At 40.3% G+C, this 21,224-nt stretch overlaps 1 protein-coding gene across 1 annotated transcript in view; it reads right to left on the bottom strand.

The window, feature by feature from the left end:
* CUBN (cubilin) overlaps positions 1–21,224 on the bottom strand; it is a 143,336-nt gene that overhangs the window by 65,809 nt on the left and 56,303 nt on the right. The window contains 3 exon segments of the mRNA XM_065628711.1: positions 4,581–4,762; positions 6,372–6,546; positions 14,501–14,682. Of these exon segments, the coding sequence (XP_065484783.1) occupies positions 4,581–4,762; positions 6,372–6,546; positions 14,501–14,682 (539 nt within the window).

Below are 21,224 nucleotides of genomic sequence, written 5' to 3'. Positions count from 1 at the left end.
ATTCATGAATTAAACCTTTTCCCTTGGGCCTATGACACTAGCCAGCTCTGTGGGACCTTGTGACAGAGTATTAAGTGTACTGCAGTTTCTGTAAAAAATGAGTACCTGGTAAAAAGACCCAAAATATCCATCCATTTAATCTTTTCTCCCCTCTTGGCATCCTGCCACAATCAGCCCTTTAATACATAGCATGCAGTGTTCATTCTTCCTCTGCACATATGTTCTGTATATAAATCAGACTGCCTGGAGTTAAAAAAACACAAACCATGGAATGTGAAAAAAGTAATGACTAACAAAATAGCCCTTAGGAATTAAGGCACTGTCTTTCCCTAGACAGTAGTGAAAGGATTTTATCTGAGTGCTAGAACTGAGAATAAGCATTGCATTGACGGAGCATAGAGAGAGGGTTTGGCTGCAGTTCATGTAAACTGCTGGTTTTGATGGCTCTGTGTCCCTCTGCACAGCTGAGGATATGACCATCGACACATGGGCTGTTGTGAGACTCTAGTACTTGAGCTCTGTCACTTGGGAAGATATTAAGGATGAGTAACATAAGAGACTAAGTAGTCATTTCATTCCAAGAGCTTTCTGGAATAAAGAAGTCTTTCTGTGGTAATACTGAGAGAAGAGCATGAAGTCAGAGGAATGTTTTCTAAATCAAGTGTATTTGCTGTTTCTGGGCAGCTTGTTTGAAGGTTAGTACTGCCACCTCTTTCAGAAACCCAGAAATAATTCCTTTACACTTGCTAAAAATCTGATTCAAGGAACAGTTCAGCATAAGCATTAGTGAGATACAGCAGCAACTCTTAAGAGTTGTGGCAGCTACAAGTTAAGCAGGAACAGTAACATGTGCATATTGCATGGCTGTATCATTTTTTGCTCACCTGCTATTTATTAGCTTATACTATTTTATAGGGAGGATTTCAGTCTTGAATCTAGATCAGAAACCATGATATTCACACACTAGTTCAGGGAAGAGTTGTGTCTCTCTGCAGCTTCTTAAAGGTATTTTGAAAACATCTGAGAAATGCATTTCTGTGGCTGCAAGAGTGAAGGAAAACAACGCATCTACTTACTTAAAAACCTAGTTTTCATTTGCACTGTGTATAGCAGAAATTTGCTCTTCCCTTTCCGCAATGGACATAACTGTGTGACTCATTGCGTTCGTGTTCAAATGTGTTCTGCATTTTGCAAAAGCTTATGACAAAAATAAGATAATTTTTCTTTTCTGAGCCATAAAACCTCCACATATTTCTAGCTGTCCTCTCTTGGAATATCCTGTCTGCCAGCACCTGGAATAAATGAAGTCATATCTCCTCTCCAGCTCCCAGAGGCTTACATTTCTATATTCTCATATACTACATGTTATACTGCAACAGGAGAGAAAAATAACATTTACTTAATCAAATCCACTGAAAAGAACAAACTATTTCTCCCTCCCCTTTTCAGGCCTTTGTGCTACAAGCTCTGCCTTCCAAGGCACGTCCTCCTCGAGTCTCCAAATACTTGAAACTCCTGCTGACCTACACTGCTGGTGTAGCGTCAGATACAATACTGGTTAAACAAATGGGAAAAAAATGAAGGCATTAGTGCACTCACTATTTCTTTCAGTCTATTTTCCTTCAAAAAAACCAAATTTGTTTGTTGAAAGAAACACTCTCCAGATAGAAGTGGGCTGCTACACAAAGAGAAATTAAAAATTTATTTCTTGTGTATGGTGACCGTGACAGCAAAAAAAGTCTTCTCGAAGATCTCATGCTTTCTACAGAATATAACCAAGTTATATTTGAGATCAACAAAAATAAAGGCTATACATCCTCATTTATCAGATAAACAGATATTCATCTGCTCTGAGAAAGATAAGGTACAGAACTTAGGCACAGAAACCAAGGAATCAATTAAATTGAGGTAGCTAAGTGAATTAAGAATGCACTTTTTGGTGGCCTGGACTGCTCTAGGCGCACTCCATCCATTGACTCTAGAGGGAGCTCAGAGCAGTTACACCGTGTGTTACTGTTACCCACTTAGAATTAATTTGGCTGAACCCAGATCTGTGCTTTGATTCACATGTGAAGTCATTGAGCAGAACCGAAAAACACACTGAGTTTTTGGAGTTGCAGCATAGCCAAGAAGCAGCAGAGATGAGTATTTTCCCTCCCTCCATTTTGCTCACATAACAAATGTGCAATGGAAAACATTAGGGGGGAGGGGGGGAATCATCTTTATGTGTTCTCCATAGAAAGGACATTATGGTAGAAATATTTAAAAAAAAAAAAAATCTCGAGTCATAGCGCAGGGAAAAATGTTTTGGTCTTGAAGTGGAAAGATGAAGGAAAAGGCCATTAGTACATTCAAGGGTGGAGGGAAGCCCCAGGAGAAGTCACAGAGCAAATAAAATCCATAAAGATAAGTAAAAATTTAAGAAAAGGGTGTAACCACTGTGTTACTCATACAGTAGTTGTTCTATATTACAGAGAAAAAATGACCCACCAGCTTCCTTAGCTGCCCATATTTTCCATTTACACAGATTTTAGAATGCAATTCCTAAACCATTCATAGTCAGACATCTACTTATATATTCCCAGGTACCCTTTGTCCCCTCATTCTGCTCTCCTATTACAGTATGAGGCATATAGCAAGCCTTGGAATTAGATGAACACAAATCACATCCAGGTGTTGGTAATAAGTGATTTTCTGTTTATTGACATACTAGATAGATAAAGAAATCCCATCCACTCTTTCTTGTCCTGCTGATCCTCTTAAATTGGCACTGAAGAGCTCTTTTCCACCTCATACACCAGAGCCTCAGAGCCCTTCATTTTCTCTTGACTTCAAACCAGCATTCTTCCTCATCCATTTTCAAACCACCCTCCACCTGATGGGCAGTGACTGATGCCTACACCACATTTAAATCTCCCTCCCTGCTCACAGTGCTGCTTCAGTTGTGTTTGTACAGCTAGGGCTGATGTGCAACTTCCTCCTTCACCCACCCCCTCCCAAAAAGAAAAACCACCAAAAAAACCAAAACCAGAAGCAAACAACTCATATGGCAACAGAGGAAAAAGCAAGTTACTGTACCGCAATAGTCTGCAAACTCTGTTCATGCAAAGAACTCTGCCACAGCCATCTCCTCTGACAATGGATGGACCAGTGCCTTGCAGTGATTAAAATCCCAGTGTCTAAATCTGGCTCATGAAGGTAATGGGAGTTGTGCTTGTAACTGCAAGGAGCTCATGGAGCTGAGTGCTCTGCAACGTGTTTAGATAAGTACATACATCTACTGGCATCAGGTTTAAAAGAGAAACTTGTATACCAGGTCTTTTTAGAATTTAGCCCTTAATTTGTGATTTTTTTAAAAAAATTTTTATCAGTACTGTCATTTCAGATGACCTGTGTTTCTGTTCAGAAATATGATTTTCTATTCCTATGTGATATCACAGAAGAATTGGAATTTTTTCCAATAGATTCTCCTTTTCAGTGATCTCACTGATGTAGTTAAACAATTCAAATAAAAAGACATAGCCATATTTCTGTATGCTTTAGAACCGGGAAAAAAAATGAACAGTCCTTGTGAAAAGACATTCTGTGGCCAAATGAAATCTTCAGTTCTGCTCAGTAAGATAGGGACACATTTCCTTTTCTCTAGTTCAGTACAAAAAAGCTTTACGAGGCAACACTGTTAAAACTGGTGCTGTTTTCAAAAGAGTCTCGGTCCATGCCAAATTGAGTTGTTTGTGAATGACAGTTTATCAAGGAGAGGAAAGCTGGATTTTGGGCTACAGCCACTGTGCTTTATCCAACTGGTCCTGATCACATATGCTTTTGTACTGAGTGAAGTGCAATCTGACGTCAAGGGTCAGGATTTCATATCCCTGCTCCCAAAAGACCAAGTGGAGATTTCTTTGTTGTCATGCACTGATAGAGCAGCAACTTGAATTTCCGTGACATCAATAAAAGCTCACAAATGAACAGCATTATGAAGCTTTTAAGAGAGCAGTGGCTCTAATGAAGCAATTAAACAGACAGCTGAGGAGCACCTGAATACACAGTGTATACATAAAGAAAACCAGCCGGCCACAGTTCCCTCTGGATGTAGACCTCCCTCTCTCTGAGCTTGTAACAGAGTGTGGGCAATCTATTATATATGTGAACAGTCCATCCTACGGCTTGGAGCAAACTGTGGTAAACTGCACTATAAATGGGAAAGGGCATCATCATCACAGCCATCTATGTAAGAGGTTATTCCTGCAGTAGTAACTCCAACTCACACCACCGAAAGGAAAAACATGGTGCCAGGATGCAGCATGCACTACTGCCAAGAAAAGATCCTCCCAGATAAAAGTGGGAACCTGGAAGAATGCAGAAATACATTTGTGAAGCTTGTTTCTTTGATAAAGCAAAGGGAACTAGACCATAACTATTCATCTGTAAATTTAAGCCTTAGTTCATCAGTGAATAAATATGACTAAACAACCACCAGTCTGAAACCAACTGCAGCCTAGGTTGCACAGTAAGCTTTCTCTTTTGCAAGTTTTTCATCAGGCTCAGTGAGGAAACTTGAAATTTCTGTTGTTACTTACGGCAACATTGTCATAGTTACACGAAAGGTGATTTTCAGTGTCAAAATCCGTGAAGTTCAGTAGGATTCTGTGGCCATAGTCAGCTTGAATAACCCAAGAACAATCTGTGTTGTTATTATAGGGTTGAGGGTAGTTTGGAGAATGGATTTCCCCACTGGTAGCTTGGAAAATACCACCACAGCCTGAAAAAAAGACATAATCAGTTTTAATCAGAAGCTCTTCTATGCTTAGCAAGATTCCACCTATATTTTTAAACTAAGGGAAGAACACTTCCATCTTTATATTTTCTACATTAAACTTTTGTAATATGAGTGCTCCAACTGTTGAAGTGTCCTGTCCACGACAAAAATCAATGAAATTACTATCAGGAAAATATAACATTATCATTATTGGTGAATATGCAACAACAATGTTTGTGAGTAATGTTTCTTTCTAGCCCCAGGCTGGCAGTAGATGTTGTAAAGGCTGAAGCGTTAGTGCTGGTATTCCTCTATCCTGGATATTGTAAAAGCAATCAAAAATACCATTCAGATGAATGCCATAGACCTAGCATACTGAGAGAGCAATGACTAGGCCTAGCTGAGCATGGCGGTGAGAAAACTATTTTTGAAATATCCAAACAGCCAGGCTCTCTGCTTTCCCCACATGCAGTACAAAATTCGCAAACCTCAAGTTTCTACTTCTCTTCCCAAGCAGCTGAGGGCTTCCTGAGGACTCCACCCTCACCAGAATGTCTCCAGTGCTCATGAATATCTAAACAGCCTGGAATGATGGATCCTGCGCCGGAAGTGCCAGGGCTTTCAATAGGAATAACACAAACAAATGGACTTTATATGTTGTAAAGGGATGGAGGAGGGTGACAGAAAGACATTGAGGCTGCTATAGATGGAGGCAGCCTGCTGGAAGGATAAAAACTATACTGTTATTTCATTCTTGTGAGTGGGTATTTTAGAGGCTAGAATGGGGTTGGAGTACAACAGGCAAGATGCTGTAAAGGGATGAGAAAGCTTCAGGGGGCCTAAGTAGAAAAAATAAGATCTCAGAAGGGGATTAATTTGAAGGACTATGGTAGACTTCTTTTATTTAAAAAAAAATTGTCCGCCTTTCTCACAAAACTTGCAAGAACAGAGAAATATAAACCTTGACAAACTAATGAATCAGTGTGCTCAACCAAGCAACTCTGCAAGAATTAAAATCTGCCTTTCATTGCAATTATTTTCCAATAACTGGCCTTTTCATAAGAACTCCCATGTAGAGATATATGGCTAGGTCTTTTAAGCATATCTCTTCTTTTACTGATTACCAGCAAGGCTTTGAACAAATAATCACATGGGGGATGGATGAACCCTACAGAGTTCAAGTACTTGCTAATCACTCCAAATATTTTTGGAGTCCACCGAGTTCTCCAAGTTAAACCACATTCTCAGATATTTTTCAGTTTACAGTTTAAAACCAAAAGCATTATTCAGCTAATAAAGGAGTGTCTGGGGAGAACTGCTAGCCTGCAAATGTTCTTTTTTGATTACAGGGATGTCTTGATTAATTATGTAGAGAAGAAACTCCAACAAGGTTGACAATTACAAAACACATAAATAGGCCTAGATTCTAGCTAGTTAGACGCTTTTTTCCTCTGTGTGTTTTTCAGCATCTCTTAGTGTTAACAAAACCAGTAACACCCAAATTCTCCTTCAGTTTTCAGTGCTGTGCTGTTTGACAACTTTAAATGCTTGCATGGCTGATTCACGATCTCAGACTTCCTGAATTTGTGCTGGTATGAATCAGGGTACTCACCATCCGGATTTTCTTGCCAGGTGGCATTAAAACCTTTCCCTGTCACTGCTGCACCTGTCTCGAAACGGACAACGGCTGAATTGCCAGTAGTAGAGACTCGCAGTGGGTTCTGTGCCGATCTTGAAACACATAGCTGGGCTAGTCTAGGAGAGAAGAAATCAGGGCCACCGTAGACCTAGAAATACAAAAAACACTGTCAAAGTTTTTTTTAAGAGACTGTCTGCCACACAGAATGCATGAGAACTGTTTAGCTAAGAGAGAAAAAAAAAATCTATGTATTGAAGGTGATCCCACATTTTCAAATGTGAAGTAGGTAATAAAGTTATTTTCTCTGCAGGTTTACTTGGTATCTGAACCATCTGGTACAAGTACGAAATTCTAGACGATTTCAAAACTGCTTTGCATTAAATAAGAATTTTCTGGTTTGGGGAATTTGCCACATTCTTCTTCCACCATCCCTCCAGGGTTAGCACCTTGTTTCTCTGGGGATATAAAACCAGAGATTTTTGTGTTCTTGTGCAAATAAACTGCATATCTTTGCAGGAACTTGTGCTGATATTTTGCACCCTTCATTATTAAAGGCATAGCTAAGACTGATTTTTAAGTTGGGGTTAAATTTCATCACTCTTTCTGATAAAACAAAAAACATCACAATTTTATTGATTTCAGTGGCAGAATCAACATCCAAACTATGGGATTTTTGTGAAGTAATCTACATTTTAATAATATTCCTCAGAAACAAGGATATATATCACACATATCTGCAACAGAAGACAGGTTTTGACTTTTAAAGAGTAATTATTTCCTACTCAGAAGAGTGTGCCTCAGGCAGTTATAAACCAGAAAACCATGACTCTTTTAAACATCATCAGCAGTATTGTGTAGTTTATAATGCATTTTTGATAACCACAGAATTGTAGAATAGTTTGGGTTGAAAGGCACCTTAAAGGCCATCTAGTCCAACCTCCCTGCAGTGAGCAGGGACATCTTCAGTCAGATCAGGTTGCTCTAGATCAGGGGTGTCCAACTTATTTTCACCGGGGGCCACAGCAGCCTCGCAGTTGCCTTCAAAGGGCCGATTGTCATTTTAGGACTGTATAAATGCAACTGCTCCTACATAAGGAACCAATTGAAGTGAGTTAGGTGGCAGTACTGAAGCCTTGTTCATCCTGTTTCTTGTTTTCCGAATGGGATGTGGGATTTTAGTTTGAGCTTATTTATAGCTGGTAGAACTGCCTCACCTTCCTTAGTCTTCCCTCTCAAAGTTGGAGAAAACACACATGATCAGTGCAATTTTCAAATCCAGACATGATTCTGGTGCCTTCAATGACTGAATTTTCTTGACTTCTTGCATGCTAATGAAATGCCACCTGATATTAAGGGTTTCTTGCCTTCCACTGGTATGTCCCTGGTAGGACAGCAGCTGCAAAAGTCAGCTTGACAGTAACCTCAAATGTGAAAAATGTTAGAGAGATATAACAAATAAAGAGTGTGCTATTGTCTTTCAGCAACTGAACTAGCAATAGAGAGATTCTTATTGTGTCAGTATATATTATGTATAAATCCTAAAGCTAAACTAGAGAACAGCAAGTTCTAACAAAAAAACCCCAGGGAACAGGAAGATAAGGCAACAAATCCCATCAGGATTTTCACACCACTAGCATCACAAATCTGCTCCAATATTGTATTAATCTGGTAACATCAAAAAGGTCAGAAAAGCAATCACAGAATCACAGAATGGTTGGAGTTGGAAGGGACCTCTGGAGATCCCTTGTCCAACCCACCTGCTAAAGCAGGTTCACCTAGAGCAGATCGCACAGGAATGTGTCCAGGTGGGTTTTGAATGTCTCCAGAGAAGGAGACTCCACAACCTCCCTGGGCAGCCTGTTCCAGTGCTCTGTCACCCTCAAAGTAAAGAAGTTTCTCCTCATATTCAGATGGAACCTCCTATGCTCCAGCCTGTGCCTGCTGCCCCTCATCCTGTCATTATATATATAAGTATAAATGAAATCCCCTCTCAGCCTTCTCTTCTCCAGGCTGAACAGACACAGCTCTCTCAGTCTTTCCTCATAACCCCTAATCATCTTTGTAGCTCTCTTCCGAACTTTCTCCAGTAATTCCTTGTCCTTCTTAAACTGGGGACCCCAGAACTGGACACAGTACTCCAGATGTGGCCTCACCAGGGCAGAGCAGAGGAGAGGATAACCTCCCTCGGCCTCCTGGACACATTCCTCCTAATGCATCCCAGGATACTGCTGGCCTTCTTGGCCACAAGGGCACATGGTTGACTCATGGTCAGCCTGTTGTCCACCAGGACTCCCAAGTCCTTCTCCGCAGTGCTGCTTTCTAGCAGGTCTGCCCCCACCCCAGGTGCAGGATTCTATACTTGCCTTTGTTGAATTTCATCAGGTTCTTCTCTGCCCAGTCCTCCAGCCTGTCCAGGTCTCACTGAATGGTTGCACAGCCTTCTGGTATATCAACCACTCCTCCCAGTTTTGTATCATCAGCAAACTTACTGAGGATACACTCAATCTCTTCATCCAGGTCGTTGATGAATAGGTTAAACAAGACTGGACTCAGTACTGACCCACAGGGAACACCACTAGCTACAGGCCTCCCTTCCAACCCAAACTATTCTAGGATTCTATGATTCTATGAACTAGATTTGCATCATTGATCACAACCCTCTGATCTCTGCCATCCAGCCAGTTCTCAATTCTGTGCACTCATCCAACCCACACTTCCTGAGCTTACCTATGAGGATGTTGTGGGACACTGTCAAAAGCGTTGCTGAAGTCAAGGTAGACAACATCCACTGCTCTCCCCTCATCTCCCCAGCCATGCATGCCATCAAAGGAGGCTATCAGGTTGGTCAAACATTATTTCCCCTTGGTGAATCCATGTTGACTACTCCTGATAACCTTCTTTTCCTCTGTATGCTTGGAGATGACATTCGAATGAGTTTTCCATCAATCTATGAATTTCTCTCAGAAAGTGGCAGTACTAAAAGAAGCAGCCTTCTAGATGGCTCTTTTGCCTCTGATCCCTTCTAGAAGAGGGGAAACTCAATGTTTTAATAAGCTCTGCCAGATACTTTTTAAGCTCAGAAGAAGTTCGGGTTCTGTCCAAGCTAAATTTCTAAGCAAGTCTTACGAATAGCTGAGCTAGTCCCACCACCTCCAGGGCTAAATGTAGTGCATTGCTACATGATTAGATTAATTATGTGCTCACTAACTGCTCACGGTGCCTGACACTGCTCTGCCATTAGAGGTATAAAGGAAAGATTTTTTTTTTTTACTGGAAAAAATATTCAGTGACTCCAGGGTAATGTGAGACCTCAGAAGCTGAAGCTTGCAACCCCAGAAGAAACAAGGAATTAATTTTTTAATAAATGTCGTAGTCTGTTAGATGTTCAGATGACTATTTTGTTTTAGTGGCTGATTACACAGGCTCAATAGTTTAAACATTTTAATTTTGACTGAGACAGCACTTTTCTGCATTTTAAGGGGAGGCTGCATGACTTGAATGGGTAACAGTTCCTCTGTCTGATCGATCATCCCAAGGCATTCAAGAGAAGTCAGAACGACAAAATCACAGCTCAGATTAAGAATCTGTAATGAAGCAGTCACAGTCTGGGGAAGAAACATGTTTGCCTGCTGGAAGCTTAGTGTCTTTAGAAAAATCTTACTGCTTGGCTGCTTGTGAGGCCAAATGACAGCTGCATTCGTCAGAAGTCTGTTCAAAATGTGAATTTTAAAATGTGTTTGTGGTATACTCCCTGAGTCAGAGCCACAGCATGGGATCTAGCAGGAACACATGCTCTTAATCATGTAAACCAGCCCAGAGAAGCTATGTGGCAGAGGAAGCAGCAGGAGTTTCTAATATGCATCTAAAAAGCATCATGGACCAGCCCCTCACATCATCCCTGGTGCCCCCTGGGGCCATCTGCACACCATGGACAAGGAGACCAAACTCAGCTCTGACATAAACCCAGCTGATTTCTGTAGCATTACCTCAGAAATGAACTTGGCTCAGGCTGAAAACCTATAGTTGAGCTGTTGGAAAAGAATTAAGGATGGAGAAGAAATATTGGTGGAAATCTGAGGTTTGTGAGTCTCCTTCACCTTGTTAACAGGCAACAGCCTTCTGCACAGTTTCAAAATAAAAAGCACAGTCAAAGGCATGCTCTTTATAGTTAGGGGTGTATTTTCTTTTCTCCTTTATGCTGGTTCAATTAATCAGATGCTTTCACAAGGGCTGGAACAAAAACAAGTTAGAGGGTTTCCATGACAGAAAAACAATAAAATGTTACTTTTGGCTACAAAGAGGAAAACCAATAGTTACCACATGAAAAAAAGAAGAGGGAAAAGAGAAAGGATGGAAAGAATGAATTCCAGGGTGTGGTTCACAAAGAGTCACAGGATGTCTGAGCTGCAAACAGATACAAATAAAAATAAAAACATTTAGTCTGACCAGAACACCTGATCCAGAGATAAAATTATTTTGGTTGGCATAGCAGGGGTACATAAAGCCCATGGTTTAAATCTGTTCTTATCGTTTGCTTCTACCCTGTTAGCTCCATTTATTGTTAACAGTCAGCATTCCAGAGTTATGAGCAACAGAAAGCTGTTTTCATGTGGTTGGTCACCCTCATGACACAGATTTTCTGGGAATAAAACTGATCCCTGTTCAGATATATCTGCCAGCAAAGAGAGACCCTGGCTTTGACAGATAATTAAGTATTATAGTAATATCTGACGTTTCTTTATATTTAAATGAGAAGACCAGAGCATCTAATAAAGACTTGGAAGTTCAATAGATTGACAGAGTTCCTTCCTTTTCAGCTCAGCTCTTCCTGTGGCAAAATTTATTTATAATTTACAAAAATCTGGTCCATGTTAAAGAGACGATGTCATAATTGAATGAAACAGACACAATAATTTTTCTCTATGTATGTATTTTCAATAGAAGCCATTTAAAAATATTTTTAACTCTTTCATTGTGCCCAAGATGACAGCTTCTATTTCCATGAAACATTTCTAGGAAACATCTTTAAGAATAAGTTAAAATTTACTTCTATATGTTTGTAAAAGGGATGGAATCTGATGGGGAAGAGAGAAAGACAGAGTGCAACAATATCATGAAAGAAACAAGGAGGAGGATTAAAGGAGAATGTGTCAAACACTTGAGCATGCAGAAGCCACAGGGAGAACTTGAGGGTTTCACACACAAAATTTTTACGTAACTATTATTTCACAGTCTTGGTGAAACATATGGCAGTGCTGGGATACAGATGTTGAAGGGACAGCTTGTTTAGGAGGCATTGTCAAAGGGAAGGGGGATGGTTGCTGCAGTTTACAAGAACAAATATGCTTCAGAAAAATGTGCAAGAGAGAAATATTCAAGAAACTAAGGTATAAAAATGAAGATAGCAGCAAAGGTGCTGCAATGGGAAAGATCTCTTAGAATTGTCTTTCAGTTCTCTGCCAGGTAGAAGGTGTGAGTGTGTTTCTAAGCAAAAGCTAGATGCAACCAGGTGAGCAAGTTTAGTGATTACTGCGGAATTTTTATTACAAGGCAGCTTCTTATTTCAGAGAGTAGAAAGATTTAATGGGAAAGGGAGGCCCAGCAGAGTGCAGAGCTACTTTAGTACTGATTTTGACTTCCTACTAAAACTGGAAAGTTATTTGGCCAGAAAGAAAACAGGAAGTGGTAGAATTCACTATTCAGAGATAAGGAAAAAGTGAAATCAGGAGAATAATTATGAGAAAAAGCAGACTTCAAAGCCGGAAAAATTGGTAGACAGGATACTCTTGAGAAGATAATGTGAGAGAGAAAGAAGTTTGGAAACTTAGTGATCACTGGCATACACTGTATCAAAGGCACACTTTAAAAACTTTTGTGTGTGTGATTTTCAGCCTGGACATACATAGACAACTATAGGAAATAAGATCACAAGATAGAGCAGCTCCTGAAAATAGTTAACCACATTTTTTTTTCCCCACCACTAAAACTGAGTCATCATTGTCCTGTGCAGACTATATCAATCATGCCGTGGATGTGTATTTTTATAACAAAAGCAAGAAAATGTGTATGCTGCAAGGTACATAAAGCTCCACCAAATGCCTGCAGTTTGGCAGGGGAAGCTGTTCACTGCCAGGCAGAACCTTTGATCTTGCACTGAGACATGAACCAATTTTCCCCAATAAGTTGATTTATGTTAGGTTATCTGTCAGCAGATCATAGACAGGTGTTGGAAACTGGATGAGCCAAGGTCAGGAGATAAGTAACTCAGAGGCATGCCAGTTCTGAGGGCCAGAAGGCAGGAAAGTTCAAACAGCAAGGTGGGCATCTAAGCTTATGAATGAGTAAGGTTGTAAAGAAGTAAAGCATAGCAACTAAGTTTGAAATAGTAAAGAAAGAAAACCAAAAACATAAGGTGAACAAAGTGGTCACGAGCACAGAGCAGCAAACTGTAGGATCCTCTTAAACAATTTATTTAGGCAATTCGTGCCTGGGAACCTGCTCATTGGTTTTAGGCCAGCCACCCCACTAGTCAAAAAGTTGTCAAGCAAGTGGTTGGTAGCCATCTGTACTCTTACTGGATCGTGATAGCTGTTGGGTGACAATCTGCAGATGTAGGCACTAGATTTTGTAGCTGTTTAATGGATTCCTCTGCGCAACTGAGGCATAACTGAAATTTACAGGCAGATCAGCTTCAATCTAGTCATTTCAGGCACAAACAACAATGAAGCTGCAATACACCAAACTTCATAAGTGCCCAAACCAGCCAACACAGGTCGCCTGCTCACAGGCACTGGTGTCAGCAATGTGACATACAGTCATACTTGTCAGTGCTGCTGATGGATAATTCATGGAACAACTTCCTTACACCCAGATCTTTACAAAAGTCCCAAAGTCAATAGGATACTCAAAGCAGAGTGTCCATTTGGTCAAGACTTCCATTTCATTGCTAAGCCAGGGAAGCCTGTTTCAGAGCCAGAAAGCTGGACTTAAGTTATACATCCCTTCTACTCATACAAATGCTTAGCAATTATCTCTCTGGCAACTGTATATTTAGGACCTGCTTTGGGATGTAGGTTAAGTCTTCCAGAAATATTGCTGATGAGTGTGCACTAACAACCACAGGCTGGAGAAATCAAAGCTACAAAGGTGAGAATAGGCAGCAGTGAGTATGTGTAGGTGCTGGACAGAACGCTGTCTAGCTGTATGCCAGTCACACATCACATTACCTGGGAGAAGAGAAGAAGAAAGGCCCCAGTGGAGTGGTACAACATCTCTTAATCAATCTTCTGGGTTCATTACAAAAATGTCATTCATGTATTAACATCAAAAGACCCAACTGTACCTCCATTAGTGATCTCAAATGTCTCTAGTGAGAGCGATCTAGAAATCCATACTTCTAAAGAATTTTTTCATTTCTTCCTGAAATTATTTCCTATGCCTTCTTCCTGTACTAGAAGTCTATTCAAATCTGTTAGCTGGGATTGGTCATCTGGCTGCTTCTCAACACAAGCACCAAGACGTCATATGTAACAGGACCATCCAGTCTTATGGGTCTCTTAAGGGTCAGTAAACCCTTAGGTCCCTTTTCTCCTTGTTCCACCACCCTAATCTGACTAGGACACTGCCTCTTCTTTTATTCTTTTTTTCTGAGTACAAAGATTCTTTACAGTTTTCAGCTCTCATGGTTATAAGCACCCCCACTTCCTTGGAAGGTCCTATACAAAGTCTCACCTTAGTTATCTCCCCAATGATCCATTATTTTCCTCTGCATTAGGAAACTTTATCACCATGGTACAGCACCCTACACTTAATTCTTTGTAAAAGGTGGACTTTTTAAGACTGAGTTTTTCAAAGCAGTTTCGTCTCTTGTTAGGAAGTGTACAGTGCCTAGCATCATCATTGATTAAGGTATACAGACACCAAAGGTATGAAAGCAAAAACTAATAAGAGCATTGTGGTTTCTGTGACAACATCTGTGGAACAGAACTGTAACCACAGCAGAAATGGGAAATTGCAGTAGAATTGTTTGTTCTGCTCCTGCAGTTCTTGGGATAATCTACTCTAGACAGAAAACCATGTAACTTGTGTATTTTTGCTCTTACCTCCAAAACATCGTAGTTGCAGTTTGGGTGATATGCAATGTCGAGTTCCTGAATCGTGAGTTGAATGCTGCTGCCAGGTGCTGTGTGAATGTACCAGATGCATTCTCTATTGCTTGGGTATCTGTTGGGGTAGCCAGGGCTGTGAAATGAGCCAGAAGGGCCAGAGAGTTCTCCTCCACAACCTGACAACACAGCAAAGCAGCCTGTCAATGAGGTGGTTTCGAAAATCTCACCGACAGCTGTGCAACAAGGACAGGCATTGGCACCCTTTTTGTGCACAAATGTGTATACTGGGCTTGAGGGTCTCCTCTGTCACAGGCAATGGAAGTCTAGCAGGGAAGAGAAACTCAGAAACTGCAGGCTGGACCTCTGGGTGCTGCCCATGCAGTAGGAACTTCACCTCCTGTCCTGGCATGATCCTCACCATACCTCAGCATCTTCTTTGACAGCTGAAGAAACTAAGACACACAGCAAAAAAAGTGACCTTTTTTTTATTGGCCTCTAACTTTGATCAGTTCTAGAAAGCTGAATCAGATCCACCCTCAGTGGTTACTGACCTCAGCTAATGCACAAACTAAGTTATCATGGGGAGGGCTTCCTATTGTTGTAAAAGTGGCATTTCACCCTGCTTTAGAAATCACAAAATTAAAGACAATGAAATTTTCCTCAGCCCACTGAGCATGATTACAAGCTGCCAAGTCACAGTGGATAAACTGGCTTTCTGGCATTTGGTGGGTTTAATGTTCTTTTTTTTTTTTTTTGAATTGTAACCATGCAATTGTAAGACATTCCATGTTTGAAAAGCTATGTATTTTATTTTCAGAAAATAATTTATTGTCCTAACCTCACTCTCCAACTCCTTGGGTGATTAAATTTTTGCATATTATGAGCTAGATTAAAAAAAAAAATGCAAAACAATGAATCAACTGCAGGCCAAAGTAGCTGAACACCTGAGACTGCAGTTTTATCATTGCTTTATGGAGATGTGGCAACTGCTGCCCTCATCTCCTTCTGCTGTGCTCCCAGGAAGATCCAGTCCCTGGGTCCAGGTGTCAGAAGGGTGGAACGCACAACAGCCCTTCCCAGGGTCAGGGCAGCTTTAGATCACCTACATTCACGGTGAAACCTTACCTTTAGAGAAGCCAGGAGGGTGGCTGTGTACCTGTCACATGCAGAAAGCAAGGCATTTGTGTGTTGATCTGATTTTATGTGCGTGTTGCTCTGCCTTGCAGCACCTTTTTCGTCTCTACATTAAAAGCCCCCAAGTGCTTCATTTAGGTACTAGCTAATCTTTTGCTTACACAGCTTTTACGGGGTCACTCAAGCTTTCTAACTAAAACCCACACTATCAATTTCTTCGCTCATCTCCAGAGGGAAGGTTCTGTCACATATCAAAAAAGCCCCAAAATACTTAATAAAACCATTTAACAAACTACGAGCTCTGTATTCCCAGAAGCAAATACTGCGGGATGTCAGAAGTGATAAGTAGCATCCGTATCAGAATTTTTAGTTATATGAGATATTTTGTAGGATAAACCAAAAAACTACGCCTCTGACCTGCTCAACTAATCTACACAGATGTGTAAAACTTCCCTAATCTCTGGTAAATGTATGCATAATATGCAATTTGAACAAGGTATCTTTGGCCATTGCTCTGCTTAACACTTTTTTTTTTTCCTTCAGGAAGCTATAAAACAAGATCTTCAATTAAATGCAAATACTTTCCTCAACACCTTCTGTGACAAACCTGTGGTTACTGAAGGGTGGCTGCTAAGGCCCAGAAGCATTTCCCATTGTCTCTACCATGGGGTCTTTCAGCTCCTCACTGGAAACTCGAGCTTTGTTTTGCCACAGTTGGCTCTAGGACTTCTAGGACTGTGAAATACAAATCTATGAGAGGAAAGAGTAGCAGGTCTGGAAGGGAGCAAAGCAATAGGAAGCTATTTTAAACTAAAAAAAGAGCCAGCTAAATGCAGATGTGAGGAAGACTCCAGCCATGCCAGCAATGTAACACATCTCTGTCAGTCCATCACCCAGTACTCACCGGAAAACCACATTTTAAACACAAGAATTCCCACAATTGAACAATAGTCAGCTATAATCCAGGAAAGCCTTTACATAGCTGAGGTTGACCTCACAGGTGAATTGGCATGGGCTTAGTTCTCCCTTTTACCCCACCTTGTGGCACATGATGCTCCATAACCCTGAGGTAGTTTGCCTTGCAGCCACAAAGCTACACTGTCAAGCTACCCGATGTCTCAACCAAAGAGTAAGAGAAGCTTTGAGGTGTATTTGAAGCCAATCCTGCCTTCAGTCCCTCTGGAGAGACAAACAGAATAAGGCAGTGCACTTACTTCCCCAAGGCCTGCCAGCACCGCTGGTTAATGGTTAACCACCCAAACCTTTGATATCCATGAACATTTCAGCAGGGAGACGGAGAGGAAGAAAGCTTCAGTGTAACCCACCACCCCATTTTTCCCTAGTGCCATCAGTAGATGGCCTAATTTTCCTCATCGAAACCAGGTCGTTGGGTTTTTACAACTAGAGAAAAAAAGGTGTCAGAGGGGGGGAAGCCTTACAGCTGAATTTGCACGGTGAGTTACTCTCTTTCTTTTCCCCCAGCAGCAGGAGTGACACTGCTGCTGAGGACACAGTTCGGGAGGGGAAAGTTGCCTCGCCAGCTTGGGAAACAGAAAGATTTCTCAACAAACAGACTTGATGGCTTGGCTCCTGAGGGGTTGGGAACGGGGAGGCAGGGGAGTTTCAGCAGGCAAGAACAAAGCAAATTGCTATTTATCTCAGCCTGAAGAAAGCTGGGAACATTTTAAAACTAAACAGGCAGTTATGACTCAGCTTCTCCTACTAAGAGTTTCCTGATAGCCACAAAGACATGTTTTTTATTGAAACCCGAAATGGCTCAGAGGAGTGGAAAGCTTGTGTGCTGCACTTTGAGGCACAGACCTTTCTCCCTACGCAGCCCTTGCAGTAGCATTCGGGTTACTCACATTCCCTCTCCAGAATAGTTTATATGTTCTCTGAACTCTATCGATATTCTCTGGATGAGGTATGTGAAGCACATGAATAAGAACGTTGAACTATTGTTAATGTGCCATTTCTTTTCTTCCAACTACAAATGTTCCCAGAAAAGGCTTTTTGTGTAAAGAGAAGTGATTATTTTTAAGTGCTGCAGTAAAATGGAAGTAAAGTTTAGTTTTCTGTGATTCGTTTCTTACAATGAATGTGCTGAACTCATGTTGCCAATCTTTTATTAACTGTTTGCAAACAGATAGGAAATTGCTTGAGTTTATGCTTAAGTATTCACAGACTAACAACTTTGATCTTTGCAAATAAGTGAACTTCACACCTGAACTATTTTGACTGACCTGCATATGGAAGCAGAAACCTCTATATGAGGGCAGAATCACAATGAACTCTCTGGCCCGCTGGCAGAAGGTCTATATGTTTTGTTTCTGCTCTTATATGGATGAGGTAAGAATCAGTTCTGTTGTGCTTTTTTTTTGAAAATATAGACACTAGATGATTTTAACAAAATATTTACAGAAATACTTAAGAAATCAAAACAAATGTTGCTGCCTTTAACCTCATTTACTACATCTGTGGAACACTAACATGAGAAAAACTCAAATGATAGAAAAACTTTTTGAAATGCTTACAAACATGGTATGTGGAATATATGCCCAGTCTGCAAACAAAAACAAACTAACAAACACCCCCCCACACACACACACAAAGAAACAAACAAACAAAACCCCACCACAACAAAAAACCAACCAAACAAAAAAAAAATGACCAGGAATACTATTTCATAATGAGAAGCAAACTTTGATTCACCAACTTTGCAGCTTATATTTCAGTTCCTGGAACATTATTGGTCCTTACTATTCACAAACCTTTTGTCTTGAATATTTTTTAAAGGTGAATTTATAATTTGATCCGTGTTTTATTCAGTGTCTTGCCCATTTTCATTAGCCACAAAATTCTTGCAGCGTTATCCCTTTCTTTAATTGAGTTACAGATACAAGCCATCAAGGAAAACTAAACTACAAGTATCTTTCATATTATTTGTGCATTACCTATGAAGACAGCTTCCCTGCCTTAAGATGCTTACACTAGGCTTTGAAATCTGCCTTGGCAGATACCTAAAATAATCAGGAAATATATCAAATAAATTACATTTGTACGAATGTTCAGGCTGAGGATGCAGATGTAGATGCAGATGCATATTTATTTACATATCTATATGAATATATGTGAATATATGTATGGATTTTGCATTTAAAAGGAAAAATTCAGGAGAAATGCCAGTCCTGTTGTTTTGTAGTATGCATTTGTATGTACCGTATCCTTTTCCTATTTTTGAGCAAGCTAAGAAATACATTTTGATTTAGCCTGGAATGTAACTTCCACACAAAAGAGCCTGCCTACTTTATTAAAATATTGAATAGGGAAAGATTAAATGATGGTGTAATCATCTCAGCTAATTAAACTTCTTCCATCTTGGGCATCACCATTAAATGAAAACAAACCTTTTCCCAGTGTTTACATTTGTCTGCAAACATCAGATGAGAGTTTGCTTCTACTCAAATAAATGGAATTTGTGCTGTTTATGGCAACAAATTAAAAAAGATTTGGTCTTTAGGGGTGAATAAAAATGAGGAAGAAAAAAGCATAAACTGCTTCTTGACTTCATTTCTCACTGAAAGAACAGTGAATAATCTGAAACCATTCTGTTCCTAGTGAAACATCTTTAAAAGTTTCTCTCAGCACAGAAATACATGGTCTTGCTATATGTGGACGGCAGGACAGACAGCTGAACTGCACACAGCATATGTTCAGTTTGTGCAGGCCTCCTGCACTCATTTTGGAAACTTCAGACCTGCAGCTAAACTGACCAAAAATACCCCAAAACAATAACAACAACCACCACCACCATGGAAGCTAGATACTATTTTAGTACTGTAAAGGTCTTGGAATTGCCTTGAAAAATGCTTAAAACAACTACCTAACCTGGTGTAAGTTGCTAGGAAATCAGACAACAAATAGAAAGCTCAGGAAACATAGATTCAGTGTCTTTGCTTTCCTCTGGCTAAAACCTAAGTATTCATTGAAGATTGTGCAAGGGATGATTTATAGATGTCTTTCTATATTACTGCCTGTCTGGTTAGCAGATGGTGTTCATTAGCCAAAGAAGAATCTCTATTCTCATAAATAATTATAGCTGAATAGAGAAGTAGTAATCTGTGGAAACCTCTATTATTTGCAAGGTTTTCAGATTTATTCATGGGTATATTTTAGCCACATGCTCGAAAAATTCCTTCCATGAAGTTTAAAGTGAACTGGCACTGCTCCTGTAAAACCAGAGGCAGGGAAATCAAAGGATTCAGAGTTGTTCTATTTGTTGTGCTCATGGTGAAATATTTCAGTAAACATGAACTGACTCTAGCTGCAAGCAGCCTGTAGTGTGAACATTTACCTGTACTACACTAATACTTGCATGAAGTATAACTTGGGTTTGATTCTGAAATCTTTTGCTCTCTTGAGCAGGTTAGTTCATAGAATACTATCCAATGGAGCAAGTGGGATAATTTTTGTTATGGGGGTTTATGCAAGAGAGTAAAAATTCAAATAAGAATCTGTTTTGTTTGGTTTGGTTTGATTGTTTGTTCTTCTGATTTGTTAATCACTTCCATAGCTTCAATCATCATTGTTTATCAGACTCCTGAATTCTAGTATTTGCTTCAGCATGTTCCAATCTGAAATCAGTAAGATGGATATTAAATATAGACTACCAGGACCCAGAGACCTAAAGGCAAGTTTAGGCACATAAACAGGAGCTGAATCCTCCAAGATACTGAACAGCCATATCAGCTGGCAGTGTTCGATGTTAAAAAAAAAAAAAAAAAAAAAGTGCAATTTTCTATCTCTCAGATGCTGATTGAACTGTTCAGCAACAAGCAGTTTAAGAAAATTTTGGCCCTTATTCTTATATATTAGTTTGGGGAGTGGGAAGAGGGCCAGATTGCTGAAGAAACAGAAATGAATTAATCCTTAGCTCTCACAGAAAACATGCCTATGTCTTTAATAGCCAGACTGCAATAAAAAAGCCTGCTCTGAACATAGTAGCACCCACAACTCAAAATAACGGCGTGTGACTTCAAAAGATCAGACCCTGTGCATCATCAGACCTAATGTGACAGAAAGACACTGAAGAGGAATAGTCATTTTTGAAAACTGAAGGAATGGCACTTTGTCAAAGACTGCATGAGAAATGAACAACAGAGCTCTGAGTCAGGCTTAGGAAGTCTGGGCCTGAGCTCGCTCACTGACCTGCAATGCAAGATGCTCTCCAGCAATCCTAATGGGTGCCTGGCAAATGTCTGCACTGAATGGCTTCTGCATTTTAATCTAATCTCTGCTTCTGGTATACCAGGGGTGTCCAACTCATTTTCGCCAGCGGCCCCGTCAGCCTCGCAGTTGCCTTCAAGGGCCCGAGTGTCACTGTAGGACATATAAATGTAGGAGTAGTTACATTTATACATCCTAAAATGACATTCGGCCCTTTGAAGGCAACCGCAAGGCTGACGTGGCCCCCAGCAAAAATGAGTTGGACACCTCTGTGGTATGTTTTCCTGAAGAACTGACAAATTATTTCACGTTTTACCTGACATATATACTGAAAAACCCAGACTTTAGTTATTGTATG

The sequence above is a fragment of the Caloenas nicobarica genome, chromosome 2 (genome assembly GCF_036013445.1).
Source record: "Caloenas nicobarica isolate bCalNic1 chromosome 2, bCalNic1.hap1, whole genome shotgun sequence".
In the NCBI taxonomy this organism is placed as follows: domain Eukaryota; kingdom Metazoa; phylum Chordata; class Aves; order Columbiformes; family Columbidae; genus Caloenas; species Caloenas nicobarica.
Note: the sequence above shows the minus strand (reverse complement) of the source record. Positions and strands in the feature narration are given on the sequence as shown.